Source organism: Maniola hyperantus, chromosome 10 (assembly GCF_902806685.2).
Source record: "Maniola hyperantus chromosome 10, iAphHyp1.2, whole genome shotgun sequence".
In the NCBI taxonomy this organism is placed as follows: Eukaryota; Metazoa; Arthropoda; class Insecta; order Lepidoptera; family Nymphalidae; genus Maniola; species Maniola hyperantus.
Window position 1 is genome coordinate 503,032 of NC_048545.1, and position 24,304 is coordinate 527,335.

Here is a 24,304-nt window from a genome sequence, read left to right on the forward strand (position 1 = left end):
CATCTATGTGTCAAAGAGGTATTGTTATCTCCGTCTTTTTCAGGGAACCTCCATTCGTGTAAAAGCGATAGCTCATATAAGTCTGGCAACGTCGCTCTATCGGTGAAAAAAGTGACCTCTGTATAGTTGACAGATGCCCCCTTAAGCAGACAAAACATTGGGGTTTGATGCAACATTTTTACCAAATATTTAAAAATCAGATAAATCAGGCTCAAAATTACATTAAAAAGTGGAAACAAAATGTGTGAAGCTGTATTTTGTGCATCCAGATCTACGAAAGGAGGCGTAAAAGTTACAGAATTGTATTTTCACGGGTTAGTCTTTAATAATTATTTCATCGCTACCAACCGCGATTTTTACTCCGAAAATCGCTGAAAATTAAAGATTTGCATATTATAAGTGTAATCATCTCGTGACAAAGTAACAAAATCACGTTTCATAGCGTAATTTAATATTTATTTAATGCCATTATTTTAGGCCTCATTTGTAGTGATGTGTGTACATACTTTATCGATAAAATCAAATTTATCGTTTTAATAATATTTGCATACTTTTGTAGATTTCCAAAATGTCCTGAAATTAGAAATGCCACACATTTCTAAATAATCAGGGCCATAAAACGAAAAAACTGGGAGCCAAAGAAATATTCTCGCCTATGTTCAAAACATTTCGAAAATCCTGTTAACTATATTTTTGGTTTAAAATAAAGAAATTAGAATTAGATGCAGTACCAGTACATTTGAAGGATATCCTAAATAGGTACGTACTATCAACCAGTATGGACTAAGCACTTTCAAATTGTATGTAGGTAGCCGGTAGATGTCTACTACTAGATAAGTAGCACATTGCAATTTTCTTGATTTGACCATAGTTAAACAAAAAGAGACCAACTATTAATTTTCTGTTTTGAGGAAGTAAATTATTTCTTATGTTTTACAGTTTTTTTTAATTTTAGTTAAAAATGCAAAAATCCCTACGACGACCATAAGGATTTTTGCATTTTTAAAAGCATGACAAATAAAATTTAATTTCAGGTTATAAAGAAACTAAAAACCACGTCAAGAGCTGGCTAATAGTGAAACCAAAACGAGTCGAACTTTATTTACCTTAGAAGCCTTGGGTCTGCTGATTGTGAATAGATACTAGGCTACCCAGGCTGGCTGCCAGGTAGGTATAAACTTTGTAACACCTAATCACTAATCCAACTCCTCAATGTCATGTTGCAAGAGTAGGTAAGGAGTTAGGTAAAGACTGAGGATAATTTTTTATTCAATTATAAACTTTTAGAAGTTCTTACTTTTGAATCGTCAAATGCATCTATTTTTGGTCAGTAATAAGGAAAATAGAACTTACCAGGGCCACTGTAGTTCATCGTGAGTCTTATAGCTTTTTAATTTTATTACTTGTTTTTTTTAACAGATTGTGAAGAGAGTCGCAGGGAGTCGGATGGTGTTGGCGCAAGACTGTGGCGTGTGGAAATCCTATCCTAGAGAGTATCGAGCAGCTATAATATGCCAGCTGATCTCTACTTAGATCTGATTTGTTTCACGTATAAAGACGATCCTAAAACAAGTCACATTTCTTATCTACCTACATTTGAAGCGGTGGGAAGTAGAACCAACAAACGGTTTCCCTATCTTCTTTTTACTCAATAAATTGATTTGAATTAATTAAAATGAGTTTCCTTTTATACTAAGTACTAGCTGATGCCCGCGACTTCGTCCGCGAGGATTAGTACCTTTCCTTTGTTACTTCTCCGTCCTTTCAAATATATCTATGCCAAAAATCAAGTCGATTGGTTGTTTAGTTAGGGCGTGAAGGAAGGACAAACACACTTTCGCATTTATAAATAAAAAATATTCGAAGAGATTTACTGTTTTTTAATGAAAGTGTTCCGACATCTGAACATAGAGAATTAATTTAGATGTAATATCGATATCCTTATAAAATTCGTCGTCCCAACCGTAGATGGGTGCACACAGTGACAAGATGACGCACGCACACATAAATGAATTGACACGCATTTGGAGCTTAGTATCCATCCAGGTAATCATTCATCTAAGGCATGCTATGTCGTCTTCGAAGAAATCTCTTCGGACTATAATAACTAGCGCCAACTAGTGGTCATAGACATTTTTATTTGCAAGTGTTGCTACAATTAAAAATTCTATTAAATTTTTTAGTGGCCACATTGTCATAATCGCCACTGCCGCCATTGTCCGGTAGGAGTAAGGCTAAACGCGCACTGCGATGCGATTTTTGTCCACATGTTCAATGCAAAATTTAATCGCAATATTATTATTCCTACGCGCACCACGATTTATTTGCATACCACGAAAGACAGGGAGCCGTAATCAGTGAATACCTACTGTACCACCATGAAAACAAGACGTGAAGAACATTTAATAAATTATATCAAATAGAGTGAACATTTAAATATGGATTCAAAAAAGAAAATAGGCATAATTATTTACTACCTACTTAATATTACATAAAAGGAATTTGAAGAAGAAAAATACAAAACGTTACTGGGTCCATCCTTTAACAGCATTAAGGCCTCTAAAAGGCTTCTTTACGAACGATATTATTATAATGATCTTCGTGCATATAACAGGAATTTCTTTGATTATTATCAAATTCGCATCGCACCGCAGTAACAAATATTAATCGCATGCGATTTTTTTTCGCAGTGCGTGGATGATAATGTATTTTGATGGTTCACAGATTTGCGATTTTTTTCGCAACGATTTATTTTCGCTGTACGCGCTTAGCCTTATAGTGTTCTGACTCTATGGTTGCCGCCCATGCCGCCATTTGTTTTTGTATCTGCTGTCATTTAATCCGTGATTATTTTTCTAATAATTTTGGTGTGATTTCATGTGATTTCATTGCTAATTCGCGTCGAGTTGAACTATCCTCAAAAGTGTTCAGCGCACCAATTGTTTTAGAGATTTTGAACTACGTTTTACATTAAGTACGTAGGGTTAAATTCAGTGCACAAACTTGGACGAATATGTATATTACACAAACTGTTTTAGAGATTTCAGACTTCTTTTATTAAATTTAAGTACCTAGTTAGTGTTAAGTTCAGTGCACAAACAGTTTTAGAGATTTTGGACTCATTTTCATATTTAAGTATGTTGTGAACACAACAACTATGTAAACAAACAGATCATAGACAAGGCACTGGGTCTGTGGTCTACTCAAAAGACATTGACAGTGACAGTGATACGACATATAATGTGACAGCCTGACATTAGGCAGGAAACGGACTAACAAGCTTCAGATGAATTCAGCACGTAACGTTAACGGACTTTTTTACATTACATCGATTTAAACACACAAGTTAATAAAGGAAAACTCAAGATTCCACAAACCCAATTGCGACAGCCAAGAAGAACGAAGGTTCGAAACTTACCAGCGCCTAACCAACAGCCCAAGGTACAAACAAGTGGTCCTTCGAACAAAGAAGAAACTCTTCGATCTTCCAAGAAATCGGCAGAAAATTCGCAGCAGAGTGGACCCAGAAGCATAACGGTCGTCCAAGCCAACTTCTGGAGTGAGTCCGTTCCTTTATCTTATTTCCTAACAATTCCTAATTTCTACAATCTTCATATCAATATTGCCTCATTTCCGTTACGTACGTGGAATATTTCCTCATAGTTAACTAAAAACCATTATTGCATCCTAACATTCATAGAAAACCATAATTACCAAATTACAAAACGGATTGCTTCAAATCCGACCGATTATTTTGTCGGATCAATTTTAGACTATTTATCACATCAATTGCGTAGTTTTTATAAAAAACAGTTAGTAATTAGTTCATAATAACGTTATTTAGCCTTGCTACAGCAAAATGAGCGAGGCAAAAATCAAAGATCTCGTCAAAAAGCGGGGATCAATAAAAGCAAAATTAACTCAATTTTCATCGTTTCTAACACTTCTACAAACCAGTGAATCATTGAGTGAAGTGCAATTTAAAGAGTTAGAGTATCGTTTTCGGAAAATTGAGCAACTTTATAGTGATTTCGACACATTACAAACAGAAATCGAAACGCTTACGGAGCCCCCAGAAACAGCCTATCAGGATCGCGAAGCGTTCAATGGCACATATTTTAGGCTTTTGTCAGAGGCCCAAGTGCTGCTCAGCCCACAACCAAACACACATGGGCGTCGGTCATCCATTTTAAGTGATGATAGCATACAAAGCAATGAGGAACGCAGACATGATTTTGTAAGGTTACCTAAGATAAACCTACCTCACTTTGATGGAGATTATCAGCACTGGCTCGAATTTAGAGACACCTATCTTTCTCTAATTCATAACAACAATTCCATAAGCGACATAAACAAGTTTCATTATCTCCGGGCAGCGCTTAAAGGTACGGCTGCTTTGACAATTCAATCATTAGAATTTAGTGCAAATAACTATAAGTTAGGGTGGCAATTGCTTACTGAGAGGTATGACAACGAGCGTCTTTTGGTTAATCACCACCTTCAAACGTTATTTGATTTAGAACATATACAAAAGGAATCAAGTCACTTATTGCGGAACATGGTCGATGTAACTAATAAGAACTTGCGAGCTCTTACGACACTAGGAATGCCCACTGACCACTGGGACATATTAATTATTTTCATTATGACTAAGAAATTAGATTCCACTACCAGTCGTGAGTGGGAAGAATATCGAAATGGCCTCGGAGGCACACCCAACTTACAACAATTTACAAAATTCATTACTAAGAGAGCTGATTTACTAGAAACACTACAGGATAACAATAAATACAAACATAAGTCAAACATTGCAACATTTTCAGACATAAATAAAAACAAAACACAAACTTCTTACACTGATCATCAAAAACCATACAAGTGCCCCTTTTGCTCTCAACTTCATTTCATATTCAGCTGTGAAACATTCAGAAAATTGGATGTTGAGTCTCGTACAAAAAAGGTCACTGAACTGAGTTTGTGTAAAAATTGCTTAAGGCCAGGACACACATCGAAGACCTGTAGATTAACTCACTGTAAATACTGTAACCTGAAACACAACACGCTACTGCATGACAGCTCTAAGGAGCCTACAAGCTCAGCGATAGCGCTGTCCACAGACATAACCTCAATATCTTATCAGCCAAATGTATTATTATCCACAGCTGTGGTGCGAGTTCGGGATGCCAGAAATGAGCTACACACAGCACGGCTGTTGCTTGATAATGGAAGTACTGCCAATTTTGTTACAAAGCAGCTCAGTGATAGGCTCGGGATAGTAAAGAAGCCTGTCAGCTCTACAGTTAATGGTATCAACAATCAAACTTCTTTAATATCAGAGTCTTGTAAATTAGTAATTGAATCTTATTATGGTGGCTATACAGAAGCCATAAGCTGTTATATAATTGCAGAAATAACAAAATACTTACCCTCTGCTTACATAGATACAATGCATATTCCTATACCTAAAAACATTCAGTTAGCCGACCCGTCTTTCAATGAACCATCAGAAATTGATATTTTAGTAGGAGCTGAGGTCTTTTGGAGTGTCCTAGGTACAAACATAATCGACTTAGGGAAACATCAGCCAAAGCTTCGCGATTCAAAGTTAGGATGGCTCTTATCAGGCTGTCTTAGCCATAATAAGACATCTCAATCAGAGACTTCAAACAATTTTTGTCACTTTATTGGACAAAATGATGAATCTTCACTTACACGTTTCTGGCAACTAGATTCTGTATTACCTCAGCATAGCATGTCTCTAGAGGAAAAGGCATGTGAGAAGATCTTTGAAGACACCACTCGGCGCGACAAAGATGGTCGATTCATAGTAACAATTCCCCTTAAAGAATCGCCAGAGGTGCTTGGAGATTCTTATAATCTTGCTAAGGTTCGCTTTCTTTCTTTAGAGCGGCGGCTGGATAGGGATGCAAACCTGAAACACTTATACACACAATTCATTCAAGAATACATCGATTTAGGTCATATGACTCTTAACCAAAGCATACATCAACATACATCTAACTTACCCAACGTCTATTTTCCTCATCATGGGGTACTTCGTGATTCTACAACCACGAGGTTACGAGTGGTCTTTGATGCCTCGGCTGCCACTTTAAACCAAAAATCATTTAATTCTATACAGATGGTAGGTCCCACCGTACAGGACGACATATTTTCAATCTTAATACGCTTTAGGCAACACAAAATAGTGGTTTCTGCTGACGTTGAAAAAATGTACCGTACTATTTACATAGAACCAAGTCAAAGGTCACTTCAACAAATAGTCTTTCGGTTTCATCGGCACGAGGCCCTACAAACTTACACTCTTAATACAGTGACATATGGCACAGCCTCAGCCCCTTATCTGGCTACAAAATGTTTAGTGTCTCTTGCGGATGAAACCGAGGACCTTGCAACTCAACGTGCCATCCAACATGATTTTTATGTGGATGACTTTTTGTCCGGAGGTGACTATACAGAATCGGTCATTACTCTTTGCAAAGGTGTAAGAGACACTTTAGCCTCTGCAAAAATGAACTTACGCAAATGGCAGTCTAACAGTCTTGAGGTCTTACACGCTATCACTGACATAAAGGATAACTCAGAAAAATCCCTTGATTTGAAGTTGAGTGACAGCTCACCTTCAAAAACATTAGGTCTTCATTGGAATTCAGTTTCAGACAATTTAAATTTCATCATTGACATAGACACAAAGAAAAAGCTAACAAAGCGCAATATCATTTCTATTATCAGTCAAATCTTCGATCCTTTAGGTCTTGTTGGTCCATGCGTACTATTAGCTAAACTTGTTATACAAGCGTTATGGATTTGCAAATGTGACTGGGATACTGAAGCACCTGCCGACATAAAAAAGGACTTCTTAGATATTGCAAACACCTTTCATATTTTAAATTCAATCACAATTCCTAGATGGGTGTCATGCAGCAACCCATCTCTTATTGAAATTCACGTATTTTCAGATGCATCCGAGCGCGCTTATGGCGGTTGTATTTATGTAAGAACGGTAGATGATAATGGGTCAGTGAATGTTAGACTGTTAACTTCTAAAAATAAGGTCGCGCCCATTAAGCCCAAAACTACAATACCGCGTTTAGAACTATCCGCAGCGTTGCTTGCCACAAGACTCTGGAAAAAGACAGTTAGTGCTCTTACAATCAATGTCCATCAACACTATTTCTGGTCTGACTCAACAATCGTATTGTCATGGTTATCAAGTTCATCTTCGCAAACAATTCAGTTCGTCAGAAATAGAGTTGGTGAGATACAAGAAAGCACTAGCGGCCAGAAGTGGAACTACGTGCCTTCCAAGTCTAACCCCGCGGATCTTGTTTCTCGTGGGGTGAAGGCTGATTCCATCAGCACAGCCGCCCTGTGGTGGTCAGGGCCAGAGTTTTTGCATGAAGTGGACATCAAATTTCCGGAGATACACAAAAACTCAGACACTGTATTGTGCGCAGTCACACCACAAAATACAGAAGACGTTAGTGAAAACAGAGTTCTTCAACTCATACATAAGCATAGTAACTTCAACAAAATAATTCGAATCTTAGCTTACGTGAATAAATTCATACACAATTGTAAACACAAACCCAAAACGAATCATCTTACCCTCAACGAACTTGAAACATCTCGTAAACTCATTTTACATCATGCTCAAAAGGAAATGTTCCCTGAAGAATATTTATTGTTAAAGAATGATCAATCTTTGTCATCACACAGTAAACTTAAATCACTTTCACCATTTTTAGATTCTGACAATCTCATAAGAGTAGGTGGTCGTTTAAAAAATTCTTATTATACTTACGACGTCAAACATCCCATTCTTCTTTGCTCCAAACATCATCTCACGAAAATTTTATTTGTTTTACAACATAAAATTCTTATGCATGCCGGCCCTCAGCTTCTTTTATGCACGGTTAGACAGAACTACTGGCCTATTAATGGAAGGAATCTAGCCAGAAAAACTGTACACTCTTGTGTTCGTTGTTTTAGATTCAAGGCGTCTTCAGTTCAGCCCATCATGGGAGATTTACCCAAAGAGCGAACGCAACTGGAACATCCTTTCATTAACACAGGTGTCGACTATGCCGGGCCGGTGCTTATACTCGACCGAAAGGGCAGGGGGGGTAGACTTACAAAATCTTACATTTGCGTATTCGTATGTTTCGCAGTAAAGGCAGTACATCTTGAACTCGTAACGGATCTTACAAAGGAGGCGTTCCTGGCTGCACTGAATCGTTTCACATCGAGGCGAGGAAAACCTGCCACCATATTTTCCGATAACGGGACTACCTTCATTGGAGCGTGCAATGAGCTCGCTCAGTTTCTTAAAAATAGCTTAGAGTTCGTGCAATGTCAACTCATCGACCAAGGTATAAACTTCAAGCGTATCCCGGCGTATAGCCCTAACTTCGGCGGAATTTGGGAGGCGGCTGTCAAATCCGTGAAACACCACTTACGCAGAGTACTTTCCTTAACCCACTTCAACTATGAGGAAATGGCCACTTGCCTGGCGCAAATAGAGGCAATCTTAAATTCTCGTCCTCTTACCCCCCTATCATCCGATCCTTCCGACCTCTCTTACCTATCTCCAGCACACTTCCTCGTCGGACGACCTCTTCTATCAGCAGCTCATCCAAATTTGCTGGAAAGGAACATCAATCGACTCCAGAGATATCAGCGGGTGGAACAACTTCGCCAACATTTTTGGCAGAGGTACTCCTTGGAGTATGTCTCGTTGCTGCAGACGAAAACAAAATGGAGACAGTCAAATGGTCAACTCAAAGTTGGGTCTCTCGTCTTAGTAAGAGACCGCACTCAACCACCTCTTCTGTGGCTTATGGGTCGAGTTACAAAAATCTTCTACGGTGGAGACTCAGTTGGAAGAGTTGCCGTACTACTCACCAAAAAGGGCACAATTACACGGGCCTACAACAACATCTGCCCTCTCCCTACGGACGACATCAGCCCGGGGGGGAGCATGTTGTGAACACAACAACTATGTAAACAAACAGATCATAGACAAGGCACTGGGTCTGTGGTCTACTCAAAAGACATTGACAGTGACAGTGATACGACATATAATGTGACAGCCTGACATTAGGCAGGAAACGGACTAACAAGCTTCAGATGAATTCAGCACGTAACGTTAACGGACTTTTTTACATTACATCGATTTAAACACACAAGTTAATAAAGGAAAACTCAAGATTCCACAAACCCAATTGCGACAGCCAAGAAGAACGAAGGTTCGAAACTTACCAGCGCCTAACCAACAGCCCAAGGTACAAACAAGTATAAGAAATATCAAGATGTCAAATTGCTTTGTTATACACGGACAAGGTAAATGTTTTGATTATTTATTTTATTAACGGCTGAATTCAAGTAATACCTAATCACTCTACCTGTAATCTGTCGATAAGTTACTTAGCAAAGTCAAAAAAACCGGCCAAGTGCGAGTCAGACTCGCGTACAAACGGTTCCGTACCAGTATCTATAATATCGGCAAAACAATCATCTCTGTTGAATGGGAGCCCCCTTAAATATTTATTTTATTCTGTTTTTTAGTATTTGTTGCTATAGCAGCAACAAAAATACATCTGTGAAAATTTCAACTCTCTTACTATCACAGTTCATGAGATACAGTCTGGTGACAGACTGACAGACAGACGGACGGACGACGGATTGGATGCAGAGTGCTAAGTGCGGATTAGCAGGCATGTAGGTTCCTCACAATGTTTTGCTTCACCTTCACCGAGCTGTGGAGTGGAAGTCTATCGGTTGAAACTAACATAATAATATAATTGTTAAGGTTTTGTACCAAAAATGTAAAAAAGCAATACTTATATTTTATTATTATGACTAAGTCTGTATGTCTGTCACACCTGCTTATTACAGTATCTACTTAGGTATGCTATTAACTTGAAATGACTATAGTTTTAAATAATGCAATGAAATTGCAAAATGTACGACTTTAAAGTGGAACATTATATGAAAGGGTTTCATTTACATTCTTATAAATAGGTTTTTATTTATTTTTAAGCAAAGTTGGGAAATTAAGGTGTAACACCCCTGTACCTCTGAGGACCACATGTCTGTCCTGTTCCTGATCTCGCCTCTAGTTGCGCAAAGATGGCCATAGGCAAAATTCGGTTAGGAGGATATTTAATTTTGAAAAAAATATTAATTTTTTTACAGTTTTGACGCCAAATGAACTGAAGCTGAAGGAAATAATTACAAAGTTGAAGAAACAAGTGCGCAGAAAACAAGATAGCAAACAAGTCTCTTAATGATACAATCAGGTTTCTTGCCACATAAAATTATTCCTGCACTTTCGGGATGATCGCATGAGTCTCGATGGATTGACGCTAATTCCCCGAAAACAGCGAAGGACCCTTAATATGGAACACAACATTGGCAGTGTCCTCTCCGAGAATTACATATTATTATATTTTGTCTCATTTGCTGTGGAGCTGGAGACCCTGAGGCCACGGCGTAGTGCCAAAAATAAGGCTAGCCATAAGTGTTATTGTTAAATAAATCATAAAAAGTATCTATTGTTTTTGTTAATTTCCTTTTTCCCTCCATTTTATTAATAATAATGATAAAGTCAGTCTAATGGAAACAGTGAAAATGGTGAGAAATCAAAAAATAAGTTGTGTATTCCCAGATTACCTAGGGATAAAGTATCAAATACGTTTTCCTAGTTAATCCGATGTCACAACCTATTTTTTTTATTTCCCACTATTTTCACTATTTTCATTAGATCTATAGTAGACATTTTAAGAGTATTCAATATAGTACGTAGGTATATACATATATATCGAGTTTTGTCTATGACCACTAGATGGCGCTGCTTTCTAAGAAATAAAATTTGACGTGAGATGTACATCTATTTCAGGTATACATATTAATCTATGATCTAAGGTCTAGCATATATTCAATGTACTCTGTGGTGTCTCTAGTATTTGTGATTTATTCAGAAATCAGAAATTCTCAATTCCTACTAATTCAGAATAGTTATTTGTGTAAAAATGAAATAATGTGAATACAGTAAACGTACTTCCATTGAGTATTATCTTATTGTTTTGCCACAACGATATAACTTGTAGGTACAGGTAGCTGTGCTACAAAGTAACAAAATGGTGAGTCTGGGATTAATAACTTAATAGGTATTAAGAGCTATATATTTAATACGTTAAGTTTTATGATTTTGTAGCTAATTTAATCATTACTATCACTAATTCTCTAAGGGTGCAGCGGTTTGGATTGGATATTTTCAATTTATATGCAGGCTCAGATGCCCTGCCTACAGGCCCTGCTATAAAGTGGTAACCTAACCTAAACCCTTCTCATGCTGAGAGACCTGTGCTCAGTAGTGAGCTGGTGATGGGTAAATGCTGACGTGTACCTCAATTACATGACAGAGTTTACCTTGTTTGTCAACAATGCTGCAGATGCAATTCATGCTGCTGTTCAGCCGCCAAGGCAAGCTGCGGCTGCAGAAGTGGTACGTGGCGCACCCCGACAAGCTGAAGAAGAAGATCACGCGCGAGCTCATCACCACCGTGCTGGCGCGCAAGCCCAAGATGTGCTCCTTTCTTGAGTGGAAGGACGTCAAAGTGGTTTATAAGAGGTGATTATATTATATTACACTAGATGTTGCTAACGCCTTCATCTGTGTGGATTTAGATTTTTAATTGCATGGAAACTTTTTTTGATTTTTAGGCTTCTGTACCTTAAAAGGAAAAAAGGAGCCCTTATAGGATCACTTTGTTGTCTGTCTGTCCGTCTGTCCGTCGTGTCTGTCAAGAAAACCTATAGGGTACTTCCTGTTGACCAAGAATCATGAAATTTGGTTAGGTCTTATAGCACAAGTAAAGAAATAAATCCAAAATCTGTGAATATGTGGTTACATCACAGAAAAAAAAATGTGTTACTACTACTACTACTACTGCTATTTACACTTTTTGATTCTCAGTTGATAAGATGATAAGAGGTACTTATTACGTACTTCGAAATTGGTTTAACAGATAGGACGTGAAAAGCTAACGGACAGGCAGACACACTTTCGCATTTATAATATTAGTATGGAATTAATATACATTCTGTTGTTATTACACTTTTAGGTTGTATTTCCACTCAAGTGGAGTGGAGTTCAGATGAGCGGTGATGTTCCTTTGTAGTTTGGAGGTGTCATCGATCGCTCGCAGTGCTCGGCGCGAACCAAAAGTGGGTGTCTGCTATATTCACACTCTGAACATAGTGGATACCCACCTTAAGGGCTCGCGCCCTGTAATATGAGTAAAGCCGACACGGAACCGTGTTGCAGGTACGCGTCGCTGTACTTCTGCTGCGCCATGGAACAGGAGGACAATGAGCTGCTGACGCTGGAGCTCATACACCGCTACGTGGAGCTGCTCGACAAGTACTTTGGCAGCGTGAGTTTGCTCATCCATAGCACAGTTCACGACAGTTAGGGAACTTCTAACAAAACGTTGAGGCGTCAAATGTTAGTAGGTAGCCCTAATTTCTTTGACTTTACGTCACCATAGCCCAACATTTGACATATCATTGATTCAGGATCAAATGGAGAGTTCTCTCACTCTAGTTCACTCTGTCTGTAGTATTAACTTGACTTTCATAAACCTTGTAACTTTTACCCATGACGGAACATCTACACATATCAGTCCTACACAGCTTGCTGATATGTTACAGACCAAGCTTGTTGCGGAGTTGTGTAGAGACAGCGAGCAAACGAGCAGGCGAGTCACCTGATGTTAAGTGATAACCGCCGCCCATGAACATTTGCAGCACCAGAGGAACCACCGATGCGTTGCCGGCATTTTAGGAATTTGTTGGTCCACCCCTTGAATAACCCCAACTTGACATACGCAGTTGCGGATGCGGATGTCTGAATTAATGCGAATGTTACGCAATAGCGAATGAGGATGCGAATATACGTAACACCCTGATGGGTACCATTATGTTTGGATTAGTAAATTAAACATTTGAGTTCACCATTTAGTGTCAACATGAACTGAGATTGTCATACACTTTTGCAACCTACCCGCTTACATTAACTTTATTCATACAACAAAGTAAGAAGTAGGTACCTACCTAAACACAAACATTAATACTCTTTGCTATCCCTATTGTATACATAACAGGTACCATTATACACTTTGATTGGCCAGTCAGCGAACGAAGTTATCAACTAACAAACATGCGCGAGGCACGCGCCACTCTGACCCCGCCCACTTTCTTTGCAGGTCTTTCATTGTTGCAAAAATGAATCCGCATCCGCAAAAGCTCCGCATTAATTGATGCGGATGTCTTAATTAATGCGAATGTTCTGCATTTGCGGACGCGGATGCGAATACCCATAACACCCGTGTTACAGACATTGTCTAACACAGCCTTGTGTAATGGATAGAAGAGTATTTGAGCAAGCTATAGAGAGTGGTGTATGTGCGCCGACAGGTGTGCGAGCTGGACATCATCTTCAACTTCGAGAAGGCGTACTTCATCCTGGACGAGCTGGTGCTGGGCGGCGAGCTGCAGGAGACCAGCAAGAAGAACGTGCTCAAGGCCATCGCGGCGCAGGATCTGCTGCAGGAGGTCAGTAGCCAGGACAGCGAGCTCGTCTGAACACCACCCACACACACACCCCGTTCACACGCCACTCACAACGCACGTTTTTAGGGTTCCATATATCCGATCAAAATGCCTCAATCACGGAATTAACGAAAAAACTATTTTTTATCGCTGGGATATGCTTTTATGCATCCCCCGGAAGCAATGCAGTTGCCACGTTTCGGGAGGGGGGGAGGGGGGGGGGGGATGTGGCTGACACACCATGCGAGTCAACGTTGCTTAACTATCGCACCAAATTGTTAGTGGCGCATACGTTGAGTATAGAACTGGTCACATACAGTTTGCGGCAGAAAATAATGTACATCGACCTAGAAAGAAATAGCAGATTTGTAAAACATTGTTTCTGTCGTTGAACCCACAAAACGCTACCTATATAGGTATGAGTGACAGAGACAATGCTCCACAAAGCCAAAATGTCATTCTAAAGGCCTAAAAACGTACACAGTTTTTACCATGTGAACGATTCTATACACATTATACTAGCGCCAGTAAGATTTATCTTGCAAACAAAAAACCCGCGGTATTAATGACGTGTGAACGGGGTCTCTAGCTACGCTTCCCTAGCTCACTTAATAGATGAGCAAGTTTCGCTCAGAACCGCTAACGTTTCAGTGCATCTGAAAACTAAAACCGTTACAGTACCCCACAGGAAATATTGTACATCGACCTTTAGAAAGAGACAGCGGTTTCGTAGAGCGTTGTCTCTGTCGTTGAGACCGACAAAACGTTACATAGGTATGGGTGACAGAGACAACGCTGAAATCTCTTTCTAAAGGTCGATGTACTTTACTGGCGGCTACTGTAGCTACTTAAGAGGGTCCTACACATATTTACATACACTTAATTGTATTTGTATGTCATGCCACTACTTGCTCTATCACGTTTTCGCATTGATTGTGTTCATATATTTATTTAATTTAGGGTTTTAGCACTAAAAAAGCAAAACTATTTAGCGTATACCAAAAAACTTTATAGAATTTTCAAAATCATGCATTTGATTTGCTCTAAATGAATTTAACAAGGGACCATTTTGATACATTGAAAAGTTTGATCAAAATATTTGAATGTTGTAAAAATATTTAAAAAGTTTTTTTTTTAAAGAAAGCTCTTGCATGATCTTTGCATGTATTTGGACTAATATTTACTAACTTTGAGATTGAGACTAACTTCGGAATTGAAAAGTAAATAATTATTTCAAGATTAATAATATTTACTAAACATGCTCAAACGTTTCATTTCTAGGAGGCTTTAGGCATAGGCTAATAAGGAATATTTTAGGTTTTAATTAATTTACTAAGAATTAAATTCAGTAAAATTGGTTAAATTTTTACTTTTTTCACATTTTAAATTAAAGTATAATTGAATTTATGTAAGTTGATTTTTTTGTTGACTTGGTAAACGATACTATTTAGATTTTTAGACAGTGGTCTTTCAAACATTTAACAAGCGTAGCTATAGTAATATAATAAAATTCTTCTAATCTTTATAAAAATACATTCCTGTAAAATTAATAATATTTTGTAGTGTTCATTAACTAGTTTCGGCTGCAGTAATGACTTCTTATGAGAGGTGTAGCTAATAGTTTTACGTAGAGGCAGTTAAATGGATCAGTATTTACGTACGAAAATTGACTTTAGTTTTAAATCTTGTACTAATTGTCACTGCTCGGGTTGATTTGTAGTTATAGTCAAACTAAAGAGATATTGTTATTATTAAGCGGACCAGTTTGATAGGACAGTGGCCTGAGTAGTGCCTTTTGATTATAATTATTGTACTAGTGTGGTAAAATGCCTATATACATTATAGTCACAGAGGCGGTGGATGATGTAGTCTGAACTCATCTGTTCTTAGGTCATTTAATGTAGGGATCACCGCCTTATATAGGTCATAAAATATGGCACGTAAAATTAAATAAGGCATATCAAAATATATAAATTATATGGAACGTTTGAAAAAAAATTATAGCTTTATTACAATTTAGTAAATATAATCAAAAGTAGTGGATGATTGCGAAGCAATCCGTACTCTAAAGTAAAATTATGTCACACATATCTTTAAAACTTTAATTAATGTATTTTGTAATTTTAAAGATGTTTTAATTATTGAACGTTACAGTCAGCTATTATGACGAGGCTACTTTTAGATGGTGAGATAAAGAAACTGTTCAATATAGTATTTTTGCGAACATTTAATATCCCCAGTAAAAATATTTATCTACTTACAGAAGTTTAATGAAATATCACTTATGTTGATTGTGCTGTTTTATATAAATTAAATAAAAATTATTATAAATTAATGTTTTCAATCAAATTATTCACCGTATAATAGTGTAATAAGACACCGATAAAATTAATTTTATCAAACTTTACTTCACCATCCAAAAAAAAGTCAAATTATTAGGATTAAATATTTTGTATTTATTAACTGCCGTGGTTTCGAACGATGAATTATGGGCGTAATCGGTCAAAGCTCAATAGCGTTGTCCTCTAGCTTCCTTCTGTGGCTCTGTGGCACTGCACTCTGCTAATATTCCCTGTTTTGGTGTGATGTGTGCATGCTCTCCGTCAGGACCTGAACGACGGGCTGTTACACTGATGACAACTAACCAGATAACGTTCGCTAAACAATATCTTATACATATATATTATGTATATGACACATATAAACACTTTTACATAAAATATCACATATTATATTGGTTGCAGCTAATAAATTTTCCAAAAGTTCTAGTGAAAAAACAGTAAAATTTAAGACTTTAAATATTATAACATTAAAACAAAATTGTTACTTCAAGTCGAATTAAACTAAATATTATATTATTAATCTCTTTTTCTGTGCAACAAAAATATCCTTTCTAATTTTTGCTTTCCGGTTTATGGTTATTTAAATCTAAATGAGTTATATTTTTATAAATTCAAATATCTACTATATCACTATAAAAATCGCAACGATATTTATGTGGAAGAGTTTATGTGTAACTTATGTTTAATTTAATATTCATATATTTTATTATATCCTGTAGCTAGACTATGTATTCTGAGCTTTATATATTTACTAGCGACCCGCCCCGGCTTCGCATGGGGGCAATGTAGATACTAATGTAGTGTCATTGAGGTGTCATTGCCTCGGAAACTCTTAAATAAGAGGATTTTTTCCGACCTAATTCACATTATTTCAATTTCCCTAGGGATCTCTAATTTTTTGAGAATTAAACTATACCTATAAACCTTTCTCTTGAATCACTCTATCTATTGGTGAAAACCGCATCAAAATCCGTTGCGTAGTTTAAAAGATCTACGCGTTCATACATACATACAGACGCGGGAAGCGACTTTATTTTATACTATGTAGAGATTATTTACTGCATGCCAGCTATGTCTTCACGAACGTCCACAATCGTCTAAAGTGTAGATTTTTACTGGATACCGTTTTGATTTTTATTTTTCAAAAATTATGATAGTTTATATTGGTATATTTTAATATCTATCATCGTTAAATCTCAAGTAAATAATTATCACAATACACATTTTCATATTTTAGTACCAAAATAGACATTAATACATTACATAATAGAGTAGATTTGTAGATTTTAGCATTTATGACTTTAAAATATTTTATTTCGAGGACATTATTAAAATAATTTCTTATTTTCAATTGAATAAATAAGTTATTTAACTACTGATTGAAAGTTAATAAATAAATTTTATTTATATTTTTTGTAAACTAGTTTTAAACGTTTAAATATAACCGAGCTTAAATTAGAAAGTTTTAACCATCGTGTACGAGTAAGTAGGTAATTTTCTGCTATCATTATGTGAATTGATTGTATTATCATTATCCAGTATGTGTTGGGCTTAATGGTCAGCTTTGTATTTATGTAGCTTAGAATTTAATTATTGTAATATGGACATTGCTTTATAGTATACGATTGAAGCTTTAATAAAAGTTCGCCGAAAAAGAGCTGGCTTCAGCTATAATCTTATATTTCCTTATTCTAAAGGCGTGTTACAAAGTAGTCAAATCTGGAATATTTTAGATTGGTATCCGCGCCTAAATTAGTGTTTCAAGATCCAAACAAATTTTTCATCGTAATTCCCAGTAAGTACGATTTATTCTGAATCTCCACACGTAGCTTTTTTTGGGTGATCTATAAGTTTTGCTTCATAATTCTTGTCGAGTGAGTAAAGTTAAACAAATTAATGTTTTTTTTTATGTAGAGCAGTGTCCGTTTTTTATTTGTAAGGTATGGCTGTCCGTGCATTGACTGTAACTTGATGTTTAAATACATTGGTTTTTAACGAAACTACTGTTTTCTTGCATGGCGTCACTCCTTAACCTCACACCATGGCATGAGTACGATTCTGTATCTATTAACTTCGAGATCCTTAATTGTGATGACTTTCAAATCGTAACACACTCGTAACTGCAGCTGGTGAGTAGACAAATTGAAGAGGTATCAAATTTGATGTCACAAAATGCATTACATGCGTAATTTGTGATTTCATTGTCATGAAAAACAGGGCCTTGATCGCATGTTTGACTAAACAAACGCTGCACTGTTGATTCGTATAAATGACGTGATTTTTCAAATCTTGGCATTCCCATAAGTAATATTGACATTCCATGCAGTGAATAGTTTCATACAAAATTATTCATGCGACGTTGATAGTTGTAGCTGACATGTTATTTTTTTATTGTTATTTTATTTCAATTAACTTATTTCTATCTAATTAGAATTGGTAACTCTACTATCATAATAATTACTTACTGACTCTCTTAATTTACTTTATTTTTAGACAATCGTAGTTTTTACAGTAAGTTTCATTATTTTTACTAGACTCATGCTATGGTAATCCTGTCATGTAATATCGGTTAAGAAATCATTTAATGGGTGTGGGAAATCATGTCAACTTTATTGTATGCTGTGTGCTTGAGGTGTGGGCTAACATATACAAACAAGCAAGCATGCGAATATGTAGGTAACCGTCTAGTATGCCGCTTGGCTATTAGTAAGTATAAAAAAATTAATCATATCGATAAAAAGTGGCCTCAGATTTTTTGCATTTTAAAATATTTGCAGTGTATGGATATTTTCCTTTTAATATACGCTAAGTAACAACAATGTTAAGATGCACATATGGTTTTGTCTGTCGAGTTTTATATCTTGGTGAAAAGGACTAAGCATGAATACCACAATGCATAGATACGAGAGAATAAATTCTTGGTTACACCTATTTTCTAAATCTCGGTTAGGAACAAACAAATAAACATGACAATATAAATCTATAAAGGTAAGATGAGTACCTATGTTAAAGTTAACAAATGCCTCACGTTGGTGGAACGATGTACAATAGGACGAAGCAGTCGACGGAGCGCTGCGCGAGGTGGGCCTCCTCTGAGCCCTGCCCCCGGCTGACCCCTGCCAGGAGCCTCCCTGAGTATTCGACGAGTCAGCGACCTTAAGAATTTACGTAAAAGTGTTTCTTTTTGCTAATGGTTCTAAATTCTTAGGTTATATATCTGTTAGCATATAGTGAGCGCATATTAAACTCGTTGAAAGTACACAAATAAAGCAAAAGAATTCATTCAGTAATGCTGTTAAATAATTTAAGCGGTTAAGTCTTAAGTCTATCTGTACACCACTCAAAATGCGTTGCTGCGTTGCGATAATTCATTCATGCATACTATTCCGTGCGATTTTCAGCTGAGACGGCTGCCATCACACCTAATAACATATCAATTAAAAAACTTTCCTGACAGCAGTTGACTAATCGTTACAAGAGAAACTAAATATGCACTTTGGTTTTGTACTAAATAGCAAATAATTAATTATAACGAATTAAGGAGCAATAAGATTTTAACAATAATTATTTATTTGAAAAATACTAATAAATATTTGATGTTTGTAGCTGTAGAAAAAAAGTACTTAATTTAAATTTTGGTGTCTAGTGATATAACAATAGAAAAGTGTCTATATTATGTTATGTGCTTGTATTTTAACTCAAAATGAGAACTAAATACTATTTTGCAGTGGTTGGACAACTGATTGCGTAACTTTTAATCATTATTTTTATTTTGCTCTGGCAATATAATAACAGATATATGATCTAAGGGTTAAAGTGTGCATTTTATTTTACTACAGTATTTAAACGGTGCGTTATTTTTCCTATTGAAAGAGATTATAATTTAGTATTGTTCTACGAAATTTTATATGAAAATTTGTAACATTTTATGCCAAACTGCATTCAGATTTCAGATTATTATCCAAGGTTGCCTACCTTAAGAAGTTTTGGTTACTTATTCAAACTGATCAAACCATTCCTAACTACTTAATATTTTACTGAAAATGGACTCATAATTTTTTCATGTTAACCAAAATACCATTTTACAATACCTACTAAATAAAATAAAAACCACCCGAAAATATAAATTTTCATTAGGTTGTTAATTTAATCTTAAAGTTATGTAGATTACTTAATATGTTTATTTTGATGAATTATAGTTATTATTATTTTTAACCCCCGATGCAAATATAGGTGTGTTATAATTATAACTTTGGCTGCTTTGGCTGTCTGTGGCGTCGTCGTAGTGCTCAAACAGATGGACCGATTTGAACATGTTTTTTATTCGAAGGAATGTTTAATGAGGATGGTCCTTAGCTATGTTTGATGAAAATCTGTTCTACTGTTTGAGGATTAGCAGCTCTTTTCTCGACCGGTGTAGGGATCTTAGGTCGAGATCTATATATAAAAAAGATACAGATTTACGGCCGAAACATAACGTCTCATTGAAACAGCGTCTGAGCAAAGTGCGCTCTATAGGTCTCAGCCTGATATCTATAGAGCGCACTTTGCTCTATAGATCTCCGGCTGAGATCTATAGAGCACTTTGACTTTGCTCAGACTTAAAGATTGAGTTAAAACGAGACAGATTTATGGGAGAGATATATCTCTGTCTCGTTTTAAGCGTCAGAGTGCGCTCTATAGATCTCAGCTTTAGTCATACGGTTAATATTTATATCACTTCCACATATCAAATTTACTTTGAATTTGGTACACTAAGTAATCCTGATGACACTTAAATAATATGGTAACTTTGATCTGATGCTACAGCCGAAAAAGCCTGCGGACAACGCAACTCCTCGACAACTTACAGCGATGTGTTTGGGCAATCAAATCAAAATCAGATCAAAAGTAAATAAGATTTATAGATCGAGTAAGATATCTAGATGGTCACGTCCAGCGTGGAGCAGGCAGTTAGTCACAAGATCTCGACCCTTTTAGACGTAGGTCCACCTAATTTGTACTCGTTGGGCTTGTTTCGACGCAACGACAAGCTGGTTGCCACAGTGAACAAGTTAGGCAACAAGATTGTGGGATCCATCCTGACGTAGGCGACTAAACTTAATTTACGCTAAACTTATATACAAACAGTTTAGGCATTCATAGGTAATTTGTCAAAAATATTTTTATAAAAAATCAGTAAAATTTTAATAACATTTACTAAAATGGCAGTAAAATACAGTAATAATGGTTAATAATTAAAAAGATAGTAAAATTTTAATGGATTTAATCAGTAAACAATGACTCAATCAACGCTTAAAGTTTACTATACTTCATCAAAATTCTCTTGTTATTTTTGGTTATTTAAAATATTTATTTTTGTTAAATTTAATTTAATTAGTTTCAACGAATTTTAACATATTATAAAATAAATTATTTTTATTTACCTTGTTATATTTGAAAAGGATTGCTAAGTGTCAACTTTTTATAAATCTTACATTAAAAGTTCTAGGTAAGTAAGTAGGTATACAATATACATAATATTTTTAAATAGACATATATATGTAATAAGTAGGTACCTAATCCTATCTAATTAAATAAATTAAAAATAAAATCATTCTATTGATATAGATTTGCTGTCAGTTTTAATAAATTCCTACAGAATCATGTATTTTACTATCACATTATTAAAAATGTCGGGTTTTTACATAATGATATGTATTAAAAATAAGTACTTACCTACCTACTATAGTACGTGACAGGTCGAGATGGCAGTCGGGGTGGGGACGCCCCGCACACCCGCACAGCCCCTGCGCTGAGTGAGCTAACCCTGTGCGGGATAGCATGGGTGACGTGCGAGTGTGCGGGGTGTCCCCCCGCCTCCTACCCCGATTGCCATCTCGAGCTGTCGCGTACTGTACTTAGGTTATCAAAAAGATAAGATAAGAAAACATTTGTGGCGAATATTTTCTTACTCTACTAAGTAGGTAGAAAGGTGTGTAATGTTTTTAATTCCTTATACGAATACAATGATATTTTAATGGTGATTGCATTTTTTTCCAAACAACCAACCTGAGCCAGGTACTTATCTAGCATAATATTTAGCAGGAGGGTAGGTAGGTAGAGCTGCTTTCCATTTGTCGCGCCTGAGTCTTGCGGTTGAAGACAAACTAAAAGCGCCGTGTTCCATTTTTGAAAATGAGACAAAAGGTTTTTAGTTTTTCATCTAAAATCATGTATAGTCCTCGACAGGTTGAGGTGGCAATCGGGGTATGAAGCGGGGGATGCCCCGCACACCCGTGTTCCCTCCCCGATTGCCATTTCGACTTGTCGCGTACTATACTTACCTATAAGTTTTTAGTAAGTAAAAAATAGCAGATAACAAATTTTAAGCAGTAAAATATTAAAATATGCACTTTTAGGACCTACCTTAAAAGAACTAAGATGGCATCATCAGTCTACAGATTCATATTTTCAAAACAGCTTAAACTGAAGGTACCTATTATAACGAATAGTTATATTTGGATCCAGGATAAACGATAAAATATAAGTTCCATTTTCTATAATTATTATTTTATTTTATTTACCAATATTATTATACCTAGGTGGGTAAGTATAATATTCGTACAAATTACTTATGGTTTACGTTCTCTCTAATCTATATATATATATATATATATATATATATATATATATATATATATATATATTATAATTTGTATGATAGTGTTTTTACCTACACTTCATACTAATCTACTCTCTAATCTAGTCTACCTAATTGCTCCGTCTATCTACTTGATATTTATTAATTATGTATGTAGATAATCCATCCATACTAATTGATACTAATATTATAAATGCGAAAGTGTGTCAGTCTGTCTGCTAGCTTTTCACGGCCCAAAAGTTCAACCATGAAAGATGAAATTTGGTACAGAGTTAGCTTACATCCCGGGAAAGGGCATAGGCTACTTTTTATCCCGGAAAATTAAAGAGTTCCCACGGGATTTATAAGGATCCTAAATCCACGCGGACGAAGTCGCGGGCATCATCTAGTTATAAATAAATATCAAGTATAGTAAGATTATATAGATTATTTATTTATTTTTTATTTGTACCAAAAACATTTACAGTAAAGAGAAAAAGAGAGTAAAAGTGGACAGAGAAGCAGTTATACTCTATATGAGAGATCTCTACCAGTGACCCTTGGCAGTGCGAGAGCTTGTAGAGGGAGTAGAATAGGTACAAGAAGAAGATAGAAATACTGATGAAAAGAACATAATAGATACCATGTAATATTATTTTTGTATACCGAAAAGCGATAGGTCGGCTAACACGGCCACGAGCGACACTGGCTCAGTGATGACCCTTGTTGCAGGAGGAGACGCCGCAGGGATTCTTCGAAGACCACGGCCTCGGGTAGACTGCCGACCCCCGAAGCGGATAACTAGTTTAGTGATATTACTTAGAGGCAAGGAATACCTTCTTTTTAAAATGCCTACACTGTGATTCAGCAACGCTTTCCTCGAATGAGCAACTGTGTAGCGATTTCAAACTGTGTACATTTAGCTCTTCAGTTATTAGGTCAGTTTCAGTCACAGGAAGTTACCGTTAACTTAAACCTGCCCCACAACACAGCGAGCAAATTGAGTTGCATCATTCAAATGGTAAAAACTTGCCTTATGCAACACTAAGCCTGAGATCTATAGAGCGCACTCTGACTTTGCTTAGACTTAAACAGAGTTAAAACGGGACAGAGGTATATCTCTCACATCAATCTGTCTCGTTTTAACTCTATCTTAAGTCTGAGCAAAGTCAAAGTGCGCTTTATAGATTTCAGCCTCAGTGGCTTTTTGGTGGTCGAATTTAATTTTAACGGTACCCACCTATTTGACAACAATGGGTCGGAAATTTTAAGCCTATATTTTGTCCAAACAAAGCTAACAGAGTTAGATATTCTTAAAACTAATTGTCTTTCTAAATTATGACTAGGTCTGTATTCTTTTCCTCTAAGTAAAATTTTGATATTCTACACTTTTGATCCTACGTTTTATGTATTCTGTAGACTTCTGTTTTTATTTGACAAATGTCCAGTCTACAAACATTTATCAATATAAACTATTCATTTATTTGTACTACCTATAAGTATAAGTTCAGTAAAATTATATAAATCTACTAAATATAAATAGAAAATTGTCCCAATCTATCAATATGCACTAAAATTAAGTAAAGTTATATTTTACGTAGTCCAAAAAATTGTTTAGTGTTAATTAAGATTTTATTAATAAGCGATAAGTCAGTCATATTATTGTGATACTAATTCTGTTGTTGACAAAACTGAATTTTAT

General features: G+C 36.1%; 3 protein-coding genes across 7 annotated transcripts in view; 2 read left to right on the forward strand and 1 right to left on the reverse strand.

The window, feature by feature from the left end:
- Positions 1-24,304, reverse strand: part of Lsd-2 (Lipid storage droplet-2) — a 97,629-nt gene that overhangs the window by 61,218 nt on the left and 12,107 nt on the right. The window lies entirely within an intron of this gene.
- On the forward strand, positions 3,860-10,587 carry LOC138402860 (uncharacterized). The gene is made up of 3 exons (XM_069501272.1): positions 3,860-4,385; positions 8,193-9,363; positions 10,219-10,587. Exons 1-2 carry the CDS (start codon positions 3,860-3,862, stop codon positions 9,008-9,010), a joined length of 1,344 nt encoding a protein of 447 aa, XP_069357373.1. The 3' UTR covers positions 9,011-9,363; positions 10,219-10,587.
- On the forward strand, positions 10,964-24,298 carry AP-1sigma (AP-1 complex subunit sigma-2). Of its 4 annotated transcripts, XM_069501170.1 has the most exons (6): positions 10,964-11,165; positions 11,478-11,656; positions 12,353-12,461; positions 13,504-13,641; positions 16,246-16,291; positions 19,032-19,330. In XM_069501170.1, the coding sequence occupies exons 1-5, from the start codon at positions 11,163-11,165 to the stop codon at positions 16,270-16,272; spliced, it is 456 nt and encodes a 151-aa protein (XP_069357271.1). In that variant the 5' UTR covers positions 10,964-11,162; the 3' UTR covers positions 16,273-16,291; positions 19,032-19,330. The 4 variants fall into 4 exon arrangements, with proteins under 4 accessions (XP_069357271.1, XP_034828723.1, XP_034828722.1 ...); XM_034972832.2 differs by lacking the exons at positions 16,246-16,291; positions 19,032-19,330 and adding an exon at positions 23,335-24,298; XM_034972831.2 differs by lacking the exon at positions 16,246-16,291.

Bases quoted from the DNA above. Each gene is read 5' to 3' on its own strand.
- LOC138402860 (XM_069501272.1), top strand. From the start codon at position 3,860: ATGAGCGAGGCAAAAATCAAAGATCTCGTCAAAAAGCGGGGATCAATA. The intron at 4,386-8,192 runs GTACGGCTGCTT...TATGTTTCGCAG, and splicing joins TCTCCGGGCAGCGCTTAAAG to TAAAGGCAGTACATCTTGAA.
- AP-1sigma (XM_034972832.2), top strand. The intron at 11,657-12,352 runs GTGATTATATTA...ACCGTGTTGCAG, and splicing joins GTCAAAGTGGTTTATAAGAG to GTACGCGTCGCTGTACTTCT. The intron at 12,462-13,503 runs GTGAGTTTGCTC...GTGCGCCGACAG, and splicing joins TCGACAAGTACTTTGGCAGC to GTGTGCGAGCTGGACATCAT.